The sequence below is a fragment of the Mustela lutreola genome, chromosome 6, assembly GCF_030435805.1.
Source record: "Mustela lutreola isolate mMusLut2 chromosome 6, mMusLut2.pri, whole genome shotgun sequence".
Lineage (NCBI taxonomy): Eukaryota > Metazoa > Chordata > Mammalia > Carnivora > Mustelidae > Mustela > Mustela lutreola.
Genome location: NC_081295.1, coordinates 59,536,602 through 59,556,065, shown reverse-complemented (window position 1 = coordinate 59,556,065; position 19,464 = coordinate 59,536,602). Strand labels below are relative to the sequence as shown.

Here is a 19,464-nt window from a genome sequence, read left to right as displayed (position 1 = left end):
GTTTCCGCCCTCAAGGGCTCATCTTCTCCACACCCTACCTCCTCACAGGGCATACCACCTTACCAACCAGGCCCACAGCCTGCAGGACTCTCTCAGGACCATGTAATAAACCTTCAAGAGAAGGCTGCTTCCACTAGAAGCCACCCCCAGGCAACTTCGGATCCACTTGGTGGGAACTAAAGGTGACCATAAAAGCTATCATTTCTACGTTTCAGTCAGTGTTGAAACAGGCCAAGCGGAGATACCTGAGACACTGAAAAGAGCCAGAGCCAGAGGAATGTGGCCTGACTGGTGGGTTCAGCCCGTAGTTACAGGGATGATACCTAGCCTGACCTGGGCCAAGTGCCTCAGGACTTGGTCTTAAGCACCTAAGCCCATACATAAGCTGGTGTTCTGGGGAAAGACTTGCATCCCAAAGATGACATGAGAATCAGACAGGAGCTTATTTGGTAAAACTTGAGTAAGGAAGGGAGCATGACTCCAAGGTGCAAGACAAGACCCAAATATCAGTTAATATTCTATTTCTATTCTATTTCTACATCTAGATATTCTATTTCTCTATCCAGTGAATATGAATTTGCCGGAGGGAGGATGAACCTGGTCACATAGTCCTTACTGAGATGCTTGAGATACCACTGATGCATTGATTCCTAGCAAAGACAAGAATGAGTCTCCTGACTGGGTCTGCATTCTGTGCTCTTGTCTTATGGCCTTGGATGCCATGTTTGATCCAAACGAACAGCCTGGTGATTTTTCTCCATGTGTCACCATGTTTCTTTTTCTTCTGGGGTTTCTAGAAAGATTAACCAAACATTTTACTCACCAGACATTCATTGAATTCCTGTTACATGCAGGCCTTCTTAGAGGACTTAGAAATGAAATAGTCTTTGGTATTTAACCATTCACTCACTCAATTATCAATTGCTTCAAAAGTATGTACTATTATGTATAAGAAGTATTAAGAGAGGTTAAAAGCATTGGCTCTGGGGTCTCATTGTCTGGCCTCACATTATCGCCTGGCCACTTTTTGACCCTGGGAAAGTTATTTCTTCATCTATAAAACCAAAAGAATAATAGTAGCTACCTCAAAGTAGTTGTAACTCTTAAATAATATTTTGCCTATGAAGCTCCTGTTCTATGTAAAGTAGAGAATAAATAGGTATAAACCTGCCTTCATAAAGCACTGGAAAAGATTACATTTATATACTATTCTCAGAATGTTGACATACAGTGATGGATAGCACATCCCTAGCTGGCAGGGGCTAAGACTGGGGAAGGGCATGACCCTAATGAGGTAACATTAGGAGCTTTCTCGGTGGTGATGGAACTCTTCAGAATCCTGGTTATGGTAAAGGTTACACAAATGTGTACATGTGGCAAAATTTCGTAGTATAATGTGACCCCTCAGAAAACGAGTGCCTGTAAAAACTGGTGAAATCAGAATAGGTCTATGTGTTGTTTAGTTATAGTGTTATGCCATCGTGAGTTTTCTGGTTTGAAAATGCATCAGTCTTGTGTAAGAGGCTCGGTGAAGGAGGCACAGGAATTCTCTGTGTTATTTTTCAGCTTCTAGTTCGTCTTTGATTATTTCTGAGTAAAGAGCTAAGAAATAAACATATAAAGCGCCGAGGGAGATGTGACGATGCAACAGAGAAGAAACTGACTGGTCTTTACTCTCCCAGAGTTCACATCCCACTGGGAGGGGAAACCAGTAATGACACTCTCACTGATTCCGTCTCGATGATGCTCAGCATCATGAAGGAAAAACGTAACTTGCTACTAGAGCTCATGCAAGGAAAAGGGACAACTCAGGGGGGGCTTCTTGGAGGTTATGCTCTTTCGGACCCCTTCTATATGGTGATGATGAGCCGGTGGGGCTGGTGGGAGGCACTCCAGGCAAATGGAGCCCTGCTGAAGGGCTGGAGAACAGATGGAGCCTTCCAGCAGCTTAAAGGGACCAGCAGGTTAAAGGACATGTAAGACTTGGTTGAATGGGCTGGTGTTATAAGCAGAGGACTGAGGTGGGTCAGAGAAAGACTAATTACTTTTGATAAGAAATTGTGGGGGATTTCTAGGTGGTGGGGACAAGAGCACCATGAAAGTAACACTTAATAGAGCTTAGATTTTGAAAAAAAAAAAAAAACTGTAATGAATCTCAAGCTGTAGTTACAAAAAAATACAGAGGCATGGATACTTGGAAGTGTGGTGAGTGTGAGAAACTATACGTAGTCAGTTGATTGGGTTCCTGGAAGAAGCTGGAAGGGGACTGGAATGAGAATTTGGGACCAGATCACAACGGGAGTTTTGATTTTATTCCGCAAACAAGGGGGAGTCATTGGAAGTTTTAAACTGAGAAGTTCTTAAAGATTTTTAATAAGGTAACTCCGAGGCCAAGATAAAGCATGGATAGAATTTAAAGGAAACTGATGCCGGTGGCTGTAGCCAAGGGGCTACCGCAACAGTCCGGAACAGGGAGAGCGTGGTCTGGACCTGGGGTAAAGGCAGGAGGCACTGGAAGCAGGGAATGAGAGAGGAGCCTTTGTGAAAGTCAACTCAAAAGGCGATGTGACCTTGGATCCAGGAGCTTCACCTAATTTATTCCTCTGAAGTACTCACGTGAGTACATAAAAAACATACATGTCACACACCATTGCAGCATTATTGGAAACTGCAACAATTGGACTGAAGATACATATCTATTCCTGAGTGCTTAAGTAAATTGTGGTGCAAAATCAGTCAGCGTGGTACTTTGAGGTGCTTAAGAAAAATGGGATACCACTGTAAAACATATTTAAGTTAAAAAATTGTAGAACACGGGGCACCTGGGTGGCTCAGTGGATTAAAGCCTCTGCCTTCAGCTCCGGTCATGATCTCAGGGTCCTGGGATCGAGCCCCGCATCGGGCTCTCTGCTCGGCAGGGAGCCTGCTTCTTCCCTCTCTCTCTGCCTGCCTCTCTGCCTACTTGTGATCTCTGTCTGTCAAATAAATAAATAAAATATATTTTTTTAAAAATTGTAGAACACTAGCTATTAGTGTGGTCTAATTTTCTAAAATAGTGACTGGAATGCCCATTAAATGCATAGGAAAAAGCCTTTTAATGGTATACCCATCCTTTTACTTCTATAGGGTGTGATTACAAAGAATTTTTACTTTTTTACATTACATTTCCTTATGGTGGTGTATTACGAAGGTTTTCATGCTTAAATTTGCCTGTCTGGCACTCACACGTGCATGGCATGGTCTTAGATTGGCCTTCCTGTGAACAGGCTCAGGGTACCTGCAAAAGAAGGGGGCTCTTGGGAGAAACACCTGTTCAGAAGGGAGGAAGATGGTGTTGTGTAGGAGATGACCCACACTGCAGTTGAAACCAGCATCCTGAGACCTCTAGGGCTGGGATGACCGCTCAGAGTTGCCCTAAATGAAATGGATGCAGAAAGCCTGGGTGTTTGTTTCCTGGCATCAGTCAGACATTGGATTTAGACTGCCCCCACTCCACCATGAGAAGGGACGTGACTTCAGGCAAGACAGTTCCCTGTAGCTGAGCGAGTTCCCAGTGAGGGATGCAGCTCCCAGCGGCTGGTGACCAGTGCTCCCAACATCTAAGGGATGCACACATGGACCCTGGAGCGGGAATCTGGGAGAAGCACTAGCATACCTGCCCCAGTTATTTGATACAAGCATAAAAGCTCTGTCTTTGCAGACCTTGCTGAGTGACCACACTTAGCTGGATTGGATACGAAGATAAAGGAGGAAAAATGATGATCTCGATGCAGCACAAAATTCAGTGAAATGAAACATTTTTGATGAAAAAATCTTAGCAATTATGAGTAAAAACCAGTTTTTTAGCCTTGTGAGCACTTCCTTGAGCCTACCCTTTCACTGAAGCTCTGACCCCTCTGTGGGACAAGGCCCACGGGTGCCTGTACCCACTCCGCCAATTTGCATGGATCCAAGGCCACGATCATCCATGTCCATGGCCACTGTCCACAGAGCACTCTGATTCTGGTATGGGCATTTGCCCCAGGGGAAGCTCCAGTTTCTGTGTTTGCTAGTGTTGTTCTTTCCTCCTGTTGTGTTTTTGTCTACATGGGTGGGTTTTGTTTTGTTTGTTTGTTTGTTTTTACTCCTAGTCATTTCCCGTTCTTTCTTGTCTGCTCAGCAATATATTTGAAAGTATATTTGTTGTAATTTATTTAGCACCTAGTGTTTCATGGTAGGAAATTTTTTCAGTGTTTCTGGTCCACGGTACTACAGAAAGCTAAACCCCCACTGTCTTTACCAAAGGCAGTTTTTCCTTTTAATGCTTATAATGTGACTTTCAGTTTTATGTGGTTTTGTATTTTATATTTTACTTATTTCCTAAGCTCTCCACTCTTATCTTGCTCTGTCTTTATTTAATCTCAGATTTTCATCTTTGACCTCTTTTCTTTCATGGATAATTATTTGATCATTAATTAATCATTTTTCTGGTTTGTATTGTTCAGTTGTCCTTTTTTGAGGGGAAATGGTCATATTCCACTGTCTGTCTCTCCCTCTCTCTCTCTCTCATGATATTTATGAACACATTCCATGCTATTTATTGTCTTATGATTACTCTTCCTTAAATTGGTTCTTTCTGAGCCAGCCATCTGCGAAACAATAGTACTAGAGACAGGCTAGGGAACTGAGCTAGGGCAGCATGAATTTCTGTCTTTTTCCCCCACCTACCCCAACCTCCTTTGGAGAATGGCTTCTCTCTGTGCTACACCCATTTCTCTCTCCTTCACTCATTTTGATCACAACCGTTTTGTATGGTGACAGGAAGCTTAGGGTTCATTGGGTGAGCAGGAGCTGGCCACGCAGGCTGCTTACCACAGATCCTTTCTTGCTTACTATAATATACCCACATCCTGCTTCTTGCAGAGATGACATGCTGGCCTGTGGCCACATTTTGCATCATCACCTCTGACACCTGAAGCCAGGCAGGGATCAGAACATCTCCCCAGTGCTCCCATGCATCTCAGACCTCCTGTTCCCAGCAAGGGTCACTCAGTGTCTTTTAGAGGGCATCGCCTACAGCAGTTTCTCTATTCTGCTCACTCAACCAGAGAACCTTTGGATCCCATTTCTTACATCAGAGTCTTGCCTTGTCCTGGCTTAATTTTCCCAATACTGAGCAGCTTGTTGAAAAGAGTGGTATATGGACTCTGGGTGTTTCCTATTTCATTGGTTTCACTTTTTCTTGTGTCTGGCTGACTTGGGAGAAAGAGAGCCTTTAGTTTTCCATCTTGATCCATAAATCCAGAGAAAGATCATGTCAGGATGATAGAAGACTCAAACAGGTGAAGGACAGGCTGGCAAATGAAGGTCTGAGATGAGATTGGCTAGAAGAATCATGTTGGAAAGAGGGTTTCTCTTCCTCACAGAGAGGAGGCCAAAAAATATGGAGAACGTGTAAAAGGAATTTTAGGTCATTAGGGAAAAAATTGAAGGGAGCTTCCTCCTATGGGAGATGTGGACCGTGACCCAGACAGGATGCACCAATGCATCTTGATCATTTACTCCACACATTTTTAGCAGAAATGTGCTAATGTGCTCTGTGAGCATAGTTCACAGAGTAAAAAATATGTAGTGTTCCTCACAGCCTCATAATTACAAGTAGAGGAATTCTATGTCACATTTCCAGGAATGAGGACTAGAAACTAACTATACACTGGAACAGAAGATAATGTAGCATTTCAGAGAGGCCTGTGCTTTGCGGCCCCTTGCTGAATTTGAGGGTAGGGCTGAGGGAAGTCAGCCAGGAGAGCATGTCAGGACTCAGAATCTTCTAGACCTGGAGGATGGGAAGAGTAGGAAGTACCTTGTCAAAATGAGAGAGTCCCTCTCTGCTGGCACCCATCAGAGACAAAGCCAGCTAGTATCCAAAACACAACATATTTTCATGCTTTCTGTGTTTGGAAGGAGAAAGCACAATGGGAAACATGTCTACCTATTACCACTCAGCAAATATTATCATGGAAATAAGTGATGGGAAAGCAAAGCATTACAAGGAAATCTGGAAGCAAAGTAATAGAGCTCAAAATAGGATTCATTTTTTCCCCCCAATAGGTATTTGGTAAAGTCTGAGTACTAATGGGTTAGGGTTTTGTTTTGTTTTGTTTTTTAAGATTTTATTTATTTATTTGACAGAGAGAGAGAGAGACAGCGAGAGAGGGAACACAAGCAGGGGGAGTGGGAAAGGGAGAAGCATGGTCCCGGCTGAGCAGAGAGCTGGAAGAAGGGCTTGATCCCAGCACCCTGGGATCATGACCTAAACTAAAAGCAGATGCTTAATGACTGAACCATCCAGGAGCCCCAGATTTTTTTTTTTTTTTTTTTTTTTAAAGAAAAGCAATTTCATAGGGATGCCTGGGTGGCTCAGTTGGTTAAGCAGCTGCCTTCAGCTCAGGTCATGATCCCAGCATCCTGGGGTCGAGTCCCACATCAGGCTCCTTGCTCGGCGGGGAGCCTGCTTCTCCCTCTGCCTCTGCCTGCCATTCTGTCTGCCTGTGCTCACTCTCTCTCCCTCTCTCTCTGACAAATAAATAAAATCTTAAAAAAAAAAAAAAGCAATTTCATAGATCATGTCATATTGAAGCTGAAGACTTTAGAGATGTATTCATTTATTTCCTCCTTCCCTCCTTCAACAGTGGATGTTTGAGATATGCTAAATGGCTTTTATAGACCAATCTATAGATAAGTGACTTTTCCCTGTGACCTCCTTCATGGTACATTTCTCAGCAACATCTTTTGCACTCTACTCGGTTTTATTAAATTTCAAAGAATTTCTCACTGAGCAGTACAGCCTTTTCTTAGCAGTGGACAAAAGCTGATTAACTTCAGCTTCTATTGGAAACCATATCAGAGGCTCCTTACAGAAGGAGACAAAGCGTGAATCCAGTTTTCTTTTGCATTCATTTCTAATTGTTCCAGGGCATCAAATGAGGCCTCAATGAGTAGCTGTTAACACAAGGATTTTGTCTGGGAAGCTTGAAGGACTGTCAAGTGCCTGAGTTACTGCTACTCTCAGTTCGAGTACAGTATTCCTGGCCTGGCCACTGAGAAGCGGTAGGTGCCCGCTGAGAAATAGCCAGCCACAATGGTGGAACATTTCCGTGGCACTTCGCCTGTCCAAGAGAACCTATTTTTGTTTCATATTCATGCTCTGGTAGTAGAGTTCAAACTTATTTTGGGTTTGCTGATGACCATGCTATCAAGAGGAGATCAGTGCTTGAAGCCAAGGAGCCACCATCTGTGCTGTATTTCTATCTTAAGAATTATTTAGATGGCTGATTATTCAGTTAGCTGGGCCTCTTAACCTTCTAGTGTTACACTAAGAAAGGTAGCACTTCCTTGAAAGTCACTTCACTTTTAATAACCCACAAAATTCCCTCAGTATATGGTAGGGGTGAAAGAAGTGATCACATTGCACAGGTAAGTACTGATCCCACAACGCTCTCCATGGGGTAAGGACACCACGAATGGAGATCAGAAAGTTGTTCTCCACAGCAGTGTGCTAGTCACTCATTAACAATGGGCTCTCCAAGGAAAAAATACCTGATTGATAGCAATTGTTGATTTCTATAGCAGAATAGTAAGAAAGCTTAATAACCTCAAAAACTTAGATGAGATGGAAAAATTCCACAAAACACAAAAAAATGACTAAAACGAACTCCAGAGAAAGCAGAAAACCTTATGTCTATTAAAGAAATGGAATTCACAGTTAAGTCTTCTCATAGGAAAACTTTAGAGTCCAGATAGCTCCACTAGAGAAACATACCACTTTATACGCAACTAATGTATCACTGAACACTATGCCAAAATCTAATGATGTAGTATACATTGGCTAATTGAATTTAAGTTTAAAAAAAAAGAAAAAGAAAAAAGAACAGAAAAAAAAGAAATGTATTAAATAGGTTAGGAGGGAATAATAATACCAGTAATGCCCAGAGTCCCTTGAAAAACAGAGGAGGGAGCTTTTCCCAGTTTATTTGTTGAGGCCACCGTTATCCTGTCACCAAAATTAGAAGAAGACGTAAGAAAATAAAACGAACTACAGATTGATAATACTTTATGAATAAAGATGGGAGAAAAATCCTTAACAAAATATCGGCAAGTCAAATCCAGCAATATATAAAAATGATAATACATCATGACCAAGTATAAAATGTTAGTTTAACATTAAAAATCTCTATAATTCATCATATTAACAGAATAAGGAAAAGAATTAGCAGATCACCTGACAATACACAGCAAAATTATCTGAAAAAGTAGGCTTTTATCTGCTTCATACATAAATGAGGGATAGGAGAGATTTTCCTCAATGTGATAAAAGGCATCTAAGAAAAACCTGAAGATAATATCAAACTTAAATGTTAAAGACTGGACACCTTCCTAAGATGGGGAAGAAAGCAAGGGTGTTTGCTGCTCATCCCTTCTAGTCGACATTGTGCTGAAGTTTGTAGGTTGTGCAGTTAAGAAAAGAAAAAAGAGGTAAATGCCATACACATTATAAGGAAGAAGAAAAGCTGTCTTTATTTGCAGATCACATACATATAAAAATCTAAAATAATTTATGCAAGAATGACTTGAACTATGTGAATTTAACCAAGATAGAGGACATAGCTCAATATACAAGTCATTTGTACTTTTATATATGAGTAACAAAGAATGTAAAAACAAATTCAATACTGTCAACAATAACGTTAAAAAAAACACATGAAATGTTTCGTGATAAATTAAAAAAAAAATGTGTGCAATCCGTGCACTGAAAACTACAAACTGAAAAACCAAGGATCTACATGAATGGGGACATCAGTGATGTTCCTGGGTCAGAAAATGCAATGTTGTGAAGATGTCATTTCTCCCCAGATTGAATGTATTGATTCAGTACGGTCGTAATCAGAACTCTCAGAGGATATTTTTATAGAAATTAGCAAGCTGAGATGGTAAGATTTAAATGGAAATGCAAAGGACTTAAAATAGCTGAAACAGTTTGGAAAAGAAGAAACGTGGAAGCATATGGTAAGCAGAATTCTAAGATGGCCCCACGATTGCATCCCCTATTGATGCAGACCTATTTAATCCTCTCCCGTTGACTGTGGGAGGGGACCCGTGAATGTGATGGGATGTCATCCACGGTTGGGTTACATTAGATGGCAAAGATGAAGGGATTTCCACCTATGGCTCCATCCAGGGTTAGCTTTGTGCTTGTGTGTGGAGTCCCAGACAAAATGTAAAACTCGTCCCTGTCTTCAGAAACAGACACATCTTAACCACCTCCCAGGTCAGGGGATACACCCATTGGTTGTGTGCTCAACCCTCCAGTTCAGACCCATGAAGGAGGTTCACACAGGAATACTTGTGTCTTTTGGGGAAGGAAATTCCAGCATCATGGTTTCCCACCTTATGGTCTAGAAAAGGAGGTGGAGGCTCTGGGTAGACCAGTCACTCAGCTCAGTGACTGCCTCACTCCATAGCAGGGCCCAGAAGCTCAAGATGGCTGGAGTAGGACCTTCCATAGCGGGCATCTCAGACTGCGCATGAATGACCCCAGGATCTTATTAAAAATGCAGAATCAGAGCATATCAGGAAAGGACGTGGTGTTCTACACATCTAATAAGCTCTCAGGGGACATGGGAGTTGTGATCCTTGGGACTGCATTCTGAGCTGTGAAGCTGTAAATTTGGCACCCAGGTGTGTGGGCAGGTAACATTGATAATACATTTGAAGTCTGTAGTGAAATGACTAAACTGAAGTTGTGAGTAATTTTAAATTACCCATTGTACTTGGAAAGATCCTAATGATAGTTAACATTAAGCTAATAATGTTTGGGTGTTTTTTTTTCCCCCATCTTGTGCATTTATCCACCAAAAATAGTTGACCCAAAAGCAGGATAAGTAACAAGAGACCCCAGTCTGGTATTGAAACTATGTGTGTCTATGATTGCCTCTTGTAATTATCTTTCAATATGTTTTATGAAAGGAGAAATGTTCATAACATCTTAGGTTTTAAGGGTGAACTTTCTTTTCAGGCTATGATTACTCATGTCATAACTGACATACTTGGAAAAGAACTTTAGAACTCTTCTGATTACTAGGTTGTGCTGGGAGTTTTATGAAAAGTGGCATTAAAATATTTACTACTTTTATTAATAAAATGTGGGGGTATGGATAACTTACAAGAAATGAGATAAAAATTGTTTCTGCTTAATATTCATCTGCATTTTATCACTCTGTACCATTTATTATGAGATGCAACTCTGCAGAGACTGTGATTTCCCTCTCTCTGGGGTAGCTGCTGTCTCCATGCCACATTTATTGACTACCTACAAAAGCATTTGCATTTTCTTTAAAATTCTGTGCTGAAGGTCTAGACCCTGGACCATTCATTTTTTTATCTTATCTGAACTTATCTCACTGTTAGTTTGAAGAAAGATAAGAGAATAAATTGAGCACTGTACTCTCTTTGGAATGGCTATGTTGCTGATGAGTCAAAAGAAACCTCAGGAGCCCAGATGAACATGTAAGTTATTCCAAGAGAATTAGGGTTCTTCCTTTGTGTTCCATACGCTCTGTTTTCAATGCAGCCAAAGCCCCTGCTTAGGCTATATAAATTAATACATTTGCAGGAAATGTGACTTTGGGACATTTTATATAGCAGTGATTTTAATGCTGTTAGTGGTGAAATGGAAACTTGAGAATGTGAAGATTAATTTAAACCACATGATGGGTTCAAGGAAAATACACCACAGTTTCTTGAATGTGTGCTGACTCTGTACAGTGGGGAACGGGGTCCAAAAAACCACCAGTGAACTTTTAAACCCTCTTGAGAGGATTCAAACCAACACAGTTAGCCCTAGAAGGGAGCTGTTCCAGATGAGAGACACGTCATTTATCTCTCCCTTGAAAACAGATTCCTTTGCCTGAAAGAACACAGCAGGGAGACCAAGGAAGGCAGAAAGACCCCACGCTTTCCCACAAACGGAGTGAAGTTGGAAATCCCTTTCCAGTCGTTAGCTGGTTTATTGATTCGTCTCTCACTCTAGATTACAATTCTGTTGGGTTCTTTGAACAATGGATAACCAACACCTTGTATATTGTAAATTTGAAATAATGGATTTCTTTTCCCTTCTAGTTCGTGGTAGCGGTGTTCTGGATCATTTATGCCTATGACAGAGAGATGATTTACCCGAAGTTGCTTGATAATTTTATCCCAGGGTGGCTGAATCACGGAATGGTGAGTGGACTAAAACAAATAATTTCCTTTCATTAAAAAAAAAAAGGTATTAAAGAACTATTTTCTGATTTGAGTTTTCCATAGAATGTAGCTAACTGCCTGTGCAATGATGGGGGTTATGAGAGACTGTAATTAGAAAAGACTGAATGTCAATAAAAACATCTTCCCATGAAACGGAGTCACCATTAAAACTGCGTAGTAGATGAATCCACAGTTTGTAAGGGATTGGTGGTGTTGGATTATGCAACTGGCAAATTCTATGGATGAATTTAATTTCTGTGCTGTTCAAAGACTTGTCCCCTGTTGGAGCCTAAGAACCTAGTTTCACCTAGACCGCTACTGAGGCCCTGTAGCCTCCTCCTCATGTCAGGGGATTGTGTTGGAAATCACTATGGCACTGGGAGAAATGGCCTCAGCAGAGCAGCAAGACTATTATTTTCTCTGAGAGATTGGCTGCAGGCGCTAGAAGTGACTTTGGCAGGATGTGCCCATCAGAGGGCATTTGCCCGGGGCGGTGAGCTCTTTCCCTTCTTCTCAGTCTGATTCCTTCTGATGCTTTAGACATGGTGTTGCCTTCACACATTTCAAGTCAAGTATTTTGGATGGTTTGTGCGTCACCTTATGAGACTTGAGGATATATTTTCTGCAGAGAAATTTTTCATGGTCTTCCCTTTCTGCTTCTGGAATTGAGCAGTTTTGTTATTAACTAGGAAGCCTGCATTTTTCTGGTTACAGCAATTTTTAGAATATGTCACTGGGTGCTCCTAGTGAAAAGGGCAACCCATCACAGAAATTATAGGGGAACGAAGAGCTAGACATCACACGTCATAGGTCCAAATGAACAGTTTCCTCTCTGCCCCCAATTTTGGTATATTTTGAGAAAAGTGGTGTGTACTAACAAACAAACATTACTGTACTCAGGGGCTTTGATTAATTCTTTCCTAAGCCAACTCCTCAAAAGTGACACAGCTCAGACAACTAGCATTTTCTTGGACATCAATTAGAGCCATGCTGTTGAAGGATTAAAATGGCACCTCTGCTCTAGTTCCAAACGAATAAGCCGGGTCTTGTCAGATTCATTTCACCATCTAAGGGGCTTGATGTAACTACTCTGTGCCTCACCAACTTTTGGCTTTTCTTGCATGTGAAAACCCTTTGCATAACCCTGTATCTGTCATGCTCTGCCCCCAGTGCACTTTCCGTTCTTTACTGGGGAGCCCTTGCTCACCCTGCTACCTTCTATAACATCTCTCAGAAGTCTCTTTTCAGCCCCACAGACCTGGTTAGCTCTCCTGTCAGGCTTGCAGGGCACCTTCAAGTCTCCATCAAACACGTCTGTATCCCGTGCACAAGTGTTAGTTCCTAATGCCAACAGCAGCTTTCCAGCCCCGAGTACTGCACCCACCCACCTGGCATGTAGTAAGATCAATGCCTATTTGTCCGACTAATGCAAGAATTCAGCATCTAGTCATCCCTCCCCTCCCTGCCTTATCTGAGAGGGCTCCTTTCCAAAATACCCAATTTTTGGGGGGGGGGGGGAATGCCTAAAACCTTAAATCCAGGACAGTACCATACTATGTTTTTTTCCTATACATATGCACCTGTGATAAAGTTTAGCTGATACATTAAGCACAGTAAGAAGTTAACAACATGAGTAGGTCCTTCACAGAGAACCAGCAATCACACCATGTGTTAGAGGAGAATGGGCCTTAACTGTTTCGCCTTTGATCTATATCCCTCAAATGCACAAAACTACCTGTAGGCCAGAGAATAAATCACAACCTTTGCAGACCCGGGTGCTACTTAATGTTTCAAATGAATGGTTTCCAGGTACTGATGAGGCCATTAGAACGATAACTTGACTCTCAGAACTTCTCCTCAATTCACTTTGATGAGTTAAATTTCTCACTCTTGGAGACAAACACTCCTTAGGAATTCAAGGAGAATTTGAGTGACAGGGATATTTCAGAAAGGGAAAAGATAAATGAATCAACATATCAAATCCCCTAAGATAGTAAGAGCTCAATAGCTGCTTTCCTGATGAACTTTGTCCATTGGTAGAGACGAATGATCGTTTTTTTGGTTTTCTTCATGTTCCAGTTCATGGTTCCGGAATTACAAGAAGTTGCATATGGTGGCTGAGGACTATTTCACAATATTAATTTGCATTATTCTAAATTTGTGTATGTGTAACTTTATATAGTAAGTTGTTTCTTTACATTGGCTATTAAAATATGAACATTAACTACTGGAATCATGAATAATTTAATTTTTATAAAAATTTGTAAAAGTATTTATGAAACACAAATTAGATAAGAATTTTCAACTTTACTTTTAAATGTTATTTAAAAGTTTAATAATTATCATTTGTATTTTAATCTCAGATAATTTTCAATATTTGGTCTTAAAAGTATGAAAATAACTAAACATTTTTACATTCATTTGAATCTTTGTAATTTGATGAAAACCTTCAAATTGTGTATACTTTGATTAAACTTACATTTTACTTTTAATGCCTTAGAGTAATATTGTCAGTAGAGTTTAAATTTTGTGAAAATTCCATTATAACTACATATTTGGTGAATTTGCTGAAATGAAGGCAAGAAAATAAAATGTTGGGATATTTATATTTATATTATATTAAATAATATAATTTTATAATTAAAAACTTTATAATTTATAAATCTATATGCCTTTATTATACCTTCACATATTTTTTATTTTGTTTTTTAAAATATATATCTAACAATCTAGGAGGATAGAGCATATTTAATATTTTACTAGCTTAATTTGTAATTTTTAAATACTTCTGTGGATGGATTTCTGATCCATTAGGCCTTTGGCTCTGACCTTTCTAGATCATTGTAGCTACAAGCATTCCAAGAGAAGATGTGCCCTGTTCTTAGGTGTAGAGTCACACTTACTATTTGAAGAGTCTCAGCATATCCAGACCCCGACGCCAAATGTAGTTTATATGTTTGTCATGGCACTATTTCAGAAGACATCTCCAAGTCAGTCTTGAATTTATACCACTCAACTGCCCAGCAAAAAAAAAATTAGTTAAAACACGCATTAAAAAAAAAAAAAAAAAGAAAACCTCAGAGGATTTGGAACTCACAGGACTTTCCTTTCGATTTACTCTAAAGTACCTGTTAGACATTATTGTAACTGAAGGAAAGTATCCTATCTCTTCCTTTCTGTTGTTTTCCTCCATTCTCTCAGCAAGCAATCTTAGAGGTTTTGGGGAGAATAGAAGAGGAAATGGGTACCCAGATGGGCTGCAACAGTAACAGAGCCTCACTGTGTAACTGCTGGCTTATCTCCAGGTTCTACTGAAATAACATGTGCACACACACACAATTTTCATGTATTATAATTAAAAATATAAACCTATAAAATACAATGTATTTGACTGGAGTCAAGACCGTTCTACCCCTGTTGGGGATTTAAAAGGGTATTTACATGTTTGTTTTTGAAACTTGAAAGAAGGTTGGGGCACCTGGGTGGCTCAGTAGGTTAAGCGTCTGACTCTCCATTTCTGCTCAGGTCGTGATCTCAGGGCCCTGAGTGCTTAAGATTCTCTTTCTCCCTCTCCCATGGCCCCTCTCCCCTACTCCCACACCCTCTTACACATACGCATGTGCTCTCACTCTCAAAAAAAAAAAAATGAAACCTGGAAGGATGTCATGTTTACATTTATTGTCTCTACTGCCTTTCTGTCCTCAGTCCACTGATGATAAGACAAGAGAAAACTGGAGATCAGCAAAATGAATCATTTTCAAAACACAATGCTAATTACAGGGGCTACATGGTCACAACTCCCGGGAGATGAGCTTTGGTTCAATTCAATCTGGCAAACATTAATTTTCAATAAAACCATTAAATGCAAAACACCCTACTAGGCACTGTGTAAGTTATAGGATGAGAAGAATATTTCCACTTTTAAAGGATAGAAATGGCCTGTTTGAGGTGGAGGTACGTGAGTAGGAAAACATTTCCACAAACTAACAGAGTGTGTCCTGTGGGCTTTGTTCACTCTGACAAGGAGAAGCCCTCTTGTTATTCTGGCCTGTTTCTTGGCTGCAAAACTAGAGCCCCAAATTTTTCTCTTCTGCTGATTATAAGTTTAAAACACTGTCAATAGAATAAGTATACATTAAGAGCAATAAGTAGGTAAGTAAATAAATAAATAAATATTTAAACTCTAGAAAGATTGCAAATTCTCAGCGATGCTGTAACAGGAAGAACCAACAATGAGACAAGTGTCTTTGCTTAGTGAAGACCTAATTAATGTTTATAAAATGCTTTGAGAATACCAAGCACTGCAGAAGTTTAGATATTTATATTATTATCACAGATCTTTAAGCATACATGACCTAGATATTCTTATAATTACAGCAGTTGTTCATTCCCTGGGTAATTTATAAGGAGATAAGAAAATAAACCCCACCTCTCTTCATGCTTGATTTGCCAGTTGTTCTTGTTATAGGTAACTGATCCTCAAGGGAATTTAAATTTAGGTAACTATTTATTCTGTTTGATATTATTTTGACATTTGGTAATTACTAAAGTTTTGGTACATCTGTCTTTCCTAGAAGAGAAGGCATTAAATATAATTGGATGGTCATTGGTTTTGTAGGAACTCAGATTTGATGTTATTCTTCTGTTAAATAACACAATTTATGGAAAATTTTCCAGTTCAGAGCCACACGGATGATGCATATCATGACCCGTGGAGTCTGTACCACCCCAATACTGGGTATTTCACCAAAAAAAAGCTGTTGGTCATGAGAAGGCTATCTTCTATTTCACATGAAAAAAACTGACCTTTCTTATTTTCCCATTATATTCTAAAGTAACTGGAAGAAATCTGGAAATTTTCAAAACTAAAAGGAAAACCAGAACAGAGGTCAGAAATTTCTTGGGAACTACTTTCTAAGACTCCCAGTGGACCTCCCAAAGAAAACAAATAAGACCCCAAAGACCCAGGAACGAGAAGGGAGTTCCATCCGCAGTGAGGCAGATACTTCCAGAATTTCTCCATACGGCTCTCACTTCATTTTAGTGACCATCGCTTTGTCCTTGTGAATTTTCATTTGTTCAGCCTCACCTTCTCAGTAAAGCCCGCTCAGCTGCGTATTGGATATTGCAGGCTACCCCTGTGTCCCCAGAGTCCCCTTACCCTGCTCTTTGTCCCCCTGGTGGTACTTGCCATCCTTGACATATAATCTGCTTTTACTTACATGCTGTGTCTATGGCTTATTGTCCATCTCCTTCTGCTGGAATATAATTTTCATAAGAGCAGGGGTCTTTGTTTCAGTTACTCATCCATCCCAAGCACTTCAAACAGTGCCTCTACATCATGGAAATCCAATGAATATTTGTTGCATCAAATGAATATTTGTTGCATCAAGAATCAAATATCCTATATCCATGGGTTTTTTTTCTTGTCCTTTCTTCCCTCCACTCTATCTTTTCCTTTTCATGATAGTTGACAGAGAATGCAACCCCAAACTATTCACTTTTTCCCTACCTTGTACTTTACTTCCCTCCTCAATCTCAGCTGCGCTGCAGTAAAATCTTATATACATAGCCTGCTGTCCCCTCTAAGGGTCTTTTTGGTTGGTACGTATCATATTGTTGTTACTGCCTGAGAAGGCCTGAAATGATGTCCAAAGAACACAGCGTAGTCCCTGGAACATCTGAAAGTTATGGGCCAGGTAAATGGAAAAGCCTGGGTCAAATTTATTAGAAAGCTCTTCCATATATTGATTATTTTATCTGAGTATTAGTTGTTTTTTCTCTAGGGCAATAGACCATGTCTTAAAAAAAAATTATTTATTTTAAATTTCTTTTCAGTGTTCCAGAATTTATTGTTTATGCACCACACCCAGTACTCCATGCAATACGTGCCCTCCCTCCACAATACACACCACCAGGCTCGCCCACCCTCCCACCTGCCCCTAGACCATGTCTTTTTAAAGCAATTTTCTGATATCCCAAATTCCTTTGTAGAACTAATTTTCCACGTAAGGATAGAATTCAAGGCTAATACAGTTTGCCTTACACTGTGCCCTGTTTCTAGCTACACTGAATAGATGAGCAGGCCCAGCGGTATTTTGAGTTCATCAAAAGGTCTATAAATTATATTCAGATATTTTGGGGTCAGCAAAACCAAAAGTGTGGTTTACTCAAGTTCTTTTACCCCTAATCCTTAAATCCATAGATATTTCAAAGTAAACTTCATTCATATGTTTCCCATTCACGTGCCCTCAGTTCTTCATAGTTGGGGGAGAGGTAGGGCCAGGCCTGAAGGTGTTGTCTTAGGAACTGGCTTCCTTCTTCATTACCACAAACAGATCATTCATTAGCCACAGACCCAGCTCCTTGGCAGAAGTCCATCCCTATATCCTTTCCAGTTCCCTTTTAATTGAAGCTCCAACCTCAGCAAGCATCAGTGATAGCTGCCAAAGAAAGTGAAGTGGAAAAACAAAGCTGCATTTTCTATCATAGAGAACCAGAATCCTAGCATCTTAAAACTTGGGAAGTGTTTCTAAAGACCATCTGGTCTGTGCATCATGTGATACCTCAGTTTCCTGAACAATATCTTGGCAAATTCCCTTTTAGTCTCTACTTGAGCATCTCCAATGATGGAGCTTCAACAGTGAACCAAGGCCATGGGGTGTTCAGCTGAGGGAAAACTCTGATAAGGAATGAAACCTTTGTTTTTTTCCTGCAGTTCAAATCTTCCCAGACTGTTCATCCATTCTGCAGGACTCAAATACCGGCTATCTCTGTTCTCTTCATGTTCTCTTCTAAGGGGATCTTACTCCTCCCCATGACTTCAATCTGTGTTCTATGTGGGTCATTCCAAGTCTATACTTCCCGGCCCATCTTCCAAGGGGTATCACACTCAACATTTGACACAAGGACCTTGAGATGAACATACTGAAACAAATTCATCATGTTAACCCATCCTCTCATCTTATTGTTCCCCTCATGTTGCCACTTCAGTAATGGCAGAAGCATCTGAAAGCTGTTTCTACCACATGCCTCACAGTTAGTTGACGAGTCCCATTCCATGTACCTCCAAAGTAGCTCCCAAAGCTGCCCCAGCCTCCTCATCTCCACGATACCTGCTTTAGTTCAAGGCTTCATCATCAACCAGCTGAACTGAGGCAATAGGCTAGTCTCTTCTCTCCCCACCTCCCCACTCCCTCCTCACCAGAGCTTTCTCTGCACTGCTGCCTCAGCTACCTTCCTAGAAGAGCTGAAGCTGTGAAGACTCCTTGCTCCATTCCTTTCTCAGAAACCACCTGTGTGTGAAGTGATCCCGAGTCTCCAGGCACCTGAGCGGGTCCCTTCTCCCTGCACTCAGAACACTTTGTCCTGACACCTAAGATTTCACTTATCACATTGCTTGATTAGTATTTATTGGTTATTGCCCCCATGGGCTATGAGGCCATCAAAGGGCAGCAAATGTTGTCGTTGTTGTTTTCTTTCATCTTTTCCTCGAGAACCTAGCATAGTCTCTGGTATTCCTGCACACTCCATAAATATTTGCTGAGAAAATGGCATATGGGCCCTTGAGGATCATGCTCAGTATCCCTGATGAGGCTTCGGCTTGTCTACATTCATTTCTACAGTTCCGTATGATTTGGCAAGAGACAGCAGAGCAGTTCAGCCAAAGTCTTGGCTTATTAGTGTTGTCCAAGCTCCATTAACTCTTTTTGGCAGTCTCATTATACCATACTCTGACACTTGCACTTCATGCTCACCTGACCAGCGTGTGGCTTAGCTAAGACTCAAAGTTGTTGTTATTTTGTTCTTTTGTATACAAAATGTAGGATCCGTAGGCATATTCTTAGTGAATTCCATATTGTTAACCTCAATTGGGATACAGCGTGGGCCCTGGGGAAGCCACAGTACTGAGATTTTAAGGGTCATTAAATGGATCTATTGGAATTTAATAAAATGATTCATTTATGAAACTGTTTCATATTGAAGTGCCTGAGATGAAGCTTCTTTGGAGGCTCCCACTGTGAGTAAATTCAGTAACAAGGAACCCAGTTTTTCAGAGCGGTGAATTTTAACCACCTTGTAGCCATGCGCCGAGGGGATGGTTGATTCCTAAGGTTAAGACAGGTATTTAGATAAAACTGCCCTGTGTGGTAGCAGAAGGGAAGAGCAGATAGCGGTATTGGC

General features: G+C 40.6%; 1 protein-coding gene across 8 annotated transcripts in view; it reads left to right on the top strand.

Moving 5' to 3' along the window:
- The window catches only part of AIG1 (androgen induced 1), a 272,338-nt gene that overhangs the window by 80,206 nt on the left and 172,668 nt on the right, over positions 1-19,464 (top strand). For 7 of the 8 annotated variants that reach the window (XM_059177378.1, XM_059177380.1, XM_059177375.1 and 4 more), the window contains exon 3: positions 11,158-11,259. In XM_059177378.1, coding sequence (XP_059033361.1) covers positions 11,158-11,259 — 102 coding nt within the window. Of the gene's footprint in view, positions 1-11,157; positions 11,260-13,359; positions 13,541-19,464 lie in introns of those variants that run through there. The other variant, XM_059177381.1, reaches the window with a different exon arrangement.